At 37.3% G+C, this 3,321-nt stretch overlaps 1 protein-coding gene across 1 annotated transcript; it reads left to right on the forward strand.

The window, feature by feature from the left end:
• Positions 1-656: 656 nt before the first annotated feature.
• On the forward strand, positions 657-2,489 carry LOC120082946 (polyubiquitin). The gene is made up of 2 exons (XM_039038383.2): positions 657-708; positions 1,157-2,489. The coding sequence occupies exon 2, from the start codon at positions 1,157-1,159 to the stop codon at positions 2,300-2,302; it is 1,146 nt and encodes a 381-aa protein (XP_038894311.1). The 5' UTR covers positions 657-708; the 3' UTR covers positions 2,303-2,489.
• The last annotated feature ends 832 nt before the right edge of the window (positions 2,490-3,321 follow it).

Below are 3,321 nucleotides of genomic sequence, written 5' to 3' on the forward strand. Positions count from 1 at the left end.
TTTTTTTTACCCTAATTTAAAATTTAGATGTAAACTTATAACTCATATAAATAATATTAGCTATATCCTTTCAAAAAAAAAAAAAAGCTGTATAATTGGTGAGATTTGACTAAACATAAATATAAAAGTTTGAAATTATAGATATTAAATAAAAAATTTAGAGTCTAAATCAAAACATTTTAAAATTATGTAAAAAAATAAAAATAAAATTATTTATAAATTGGGTTTTGTAACCCAAAGTATTTTGTTTTTGGAAAAAGTCTGTTTAATATATTATTGATTATTATATTATACAACTGTAAATGCAACCACCGGAAGAATAATATAAATCAACGTTCTTTCCAAACAAATATAGACATAAATAAATCAACGCAAAGACGTGCAACGTCCAGAATTTTCTTTATAACGGAATCTAACTCTGTTATAACGGCGTAAACGGAAATGTTATTAGTTTTGGTTTTTGGTGTTATTAAATATTAATGACGTCGGCATGTCGATTCTGAATTTGGCTCCAAAGAAAGAATCTGAGGAAACGGCAAATGCCAGATAATACGTGAATACGTGGCGGAAAAGTAATGGATAAATTCAACGACCGACGTGACGAAATTGCCCTTCCAATTTCCTATAAATTCAGCCCTCCTGCCCTAGTTTTCTTCGCAATTGAATCTCTCTTCTCTACCGTAGCAAACCAAATCGAATTCTTCTAAGGTATTTTTTCTGCCTCCTTCTTCTTTGTTCACGTTTTTCTGTTTTGAGATATGAAATGTTTAGGGTTTTAGGAGAGATTTTCGTTTGAGATTCTTCTTGTCTACCTAGTTGTGTGAATTATAGAATCGAGCATCTTTGTAGTGTATATGAGGTTTTGTGGTTGGATCTGCTCTTGGATCGAATGAAGATTTATGATTCATGTGGTTGCCTGGAAACGTTGGGATTGTTTCTGATTTTATGGTTATGGAAACTTTAATTAGGTTTTCATCTGCGTGATTATGATTTATGGAAATAGAATTTAGGTTTTCAACTATGTAACTCTGATCTGTCTATCTAGTTTAATTAGGTTTTGAATTAGGTAATTCTGGTTTGTTTCATCTGTTAATCAAGTTTGTTGAGATAGAATTGAATCTGATCTCTATGTTTTATTTTGTTTTGTTTTGTATAGATGCAAATCTTCGTCAAAACTCTCACAGGCAAGACCATCACCCTTGAGGTGGAGTCTTCCGACACTATCGACAACGTCAAGGCCAAGATCCAGGATAAGGAAGGAATTCCCCCGGATCAGCAACGATTGATCTTCGCCGGCAAGCAACTTGAGGATGGCCGAACTCTTGCCGACTACAACATCCAAAAGGAATCAACTCTTCACCTCGTCTTAAGGCTTCGCGGTGGCATGCAGATCTTCGTCAAAACCCTTACCGGAAAGACAATCACCCTCGAGGTGGAGTCTTCTGACACCATCGACAACGTAAAAGCCAAGATCCAGGACAAAGAGGGAATTCCCCCAGACCAGCAACGTCTCATATTCGCTGGAAAGCAACTTGAGGACGGTCGAACCCTTGCCGACTACAACATCCAGAAGGAATCAACCCTCCACCTCGTGCTCCGGCTCCGTGGTGGCATGCAAATCTTCGTCAAGACCCTTACCGGAAAGACCATCACCCTTGAGGTGGAGTCTTCCGACACCATCGATAACGTCAAGGCCAAAATCCAAGATAAGGAAGGAATCCCCCCAGACCAGCAGAGGTTGATCTTTGCTGGAAAGCAATTGGAAGATGGGCGAACTCTTGCCGATTACAACATCCAGAAGGAATCCACTCTTCATCTTGTCCTCCGTCTCCGCGGTGGGATGCAAATTTTTGTCAAAACTCTCACCGGAAAGACCATCACGTTGGAGGTTGAGTCTTCAGACACAATTGACAACGTGAAGGCCAAGATTCAGGACAAGGAAGGTATTCCCCCAGACCAACAGAGACTCATATTTGCTGGGAAACAATTGGAGGATGGCCGAACTCTTGCGGACTACAACATCCAGAAAGAATCTACTCTGCACCTTGTCTTGCGTCTCCGTGGTGGTATGCAGATCTTCGTTAAGACTTTGACTGGGAAAACCATCACCCTGGAGGTTGAGAGCTCCGATACCATCGACAATGTGAAGGCGAAAATTCAGGACAAAGAAGGCATCCCCCCAGACCAGCAAAGGTTGATCTTTGCTGGAAAGCAGCTGGAGGATGGAAGGACCCTAGCTGATTACAACATTCAGAAGGAATCAACTCTTCACCTTGTCCTTCGTCTCCGTGGTGGTTTCTAAATCTTTCTTCTGTATGTGTTTGGTGGCCTTGTGGAAGAATTTGGGATCTTTTTCTGCTTTATATTTTTCAAGTATGTTGTTTGTAAATGTTCTCTCAAGTTCGCAATGGGGAGAACATTGTTATATATGATATGTATAATATAGTTTGTGGGTTCAGATAAATAAATTGAAGTTACTTTTCTCCCAAGAATATGGTACTAGAACTCTGAGCACTGATAATATAATTAGAAAAAAATCTATGTTCTCCTGATGTCACAAATGGGGTGCTTGAACCAGAATTTCGATAGATGCATCTATCGAATACCAATTTTATTAAGGAGCACAACCATTGTTGCCTGATTCTTTTGTAAGTTCTTCGAATCAAATCTTTAATAATTAACCAGTCGAAGCCATATAGGAGAAGTGGTTATCTCAGAAGAGAGAGTAGGAATATTGTAAGAGGAGGTTGTACAGTCTGTAACAAATAGACTATGTTAAGGTTGAATTTTACTTGTTTGAGTTTAGGAGTCGTGTGGCAGAAGGTATTTTTCTGTTCCTGTTCAGACATGCAAGTTCTGGGAGGATTTACGATAATTGGCGATTACCATAAAAGGTTACATGGTAGAGAACTACGTGACCATGATCTTTCATAGTTGTGTTATTGCTACGAGTATTTGATAAATATGCCTCTTCAAATTGGATGAGGACTAAATTTTTCGAAGCACTTTTCTCTCAAAACTTTTCTCTCCTTTTATTAATTTGTTCAAGTTTATTTTCACAAATTGAATCTTTGTGGAGTGTTTTCCCACAAAAAAAGGTACTATTCTTTCTTAGAAGACAAATTACTCAAGAAACTTGCTCACTAGAATGAATAAAATTGTATTAAAGAAAAGTCATTATTAGATTTAGATTCGATCAGGTAAATAAGATCTTATGGTTTTACTAATTTTTGTATGTGCAATTTTGTTTCCATTAACTGCATATGTTCCAATTAATAATTTTATGTTTTGTCCAAATTTCGTGCATAAAAAAATCTAATA

Source organism: Benincasa hispida, chromosome 8 (assembly GCF_027475165.1).
Source record: "Benincasa hispida cultivar pf3 chromosome 8, pf3_genome.v1.1, whole genome shotgun sequence".
NCBI lineage: Eukaryota > Viridiplantae > Streptophyta > Magnoliopsida > Cucurbitales > Cucurbitaceae > Benincasa > Benincasa hispida.

Excerpts from the sequence above, each read along its gene's own strand:
- LOC120082946 (XM_039038383.2), top strand. The coding sequence starts at position 1,157 with ATGCAAATCTTCGTCAAAACTCTCACAGGCAAGACCATCACCCTTGAG.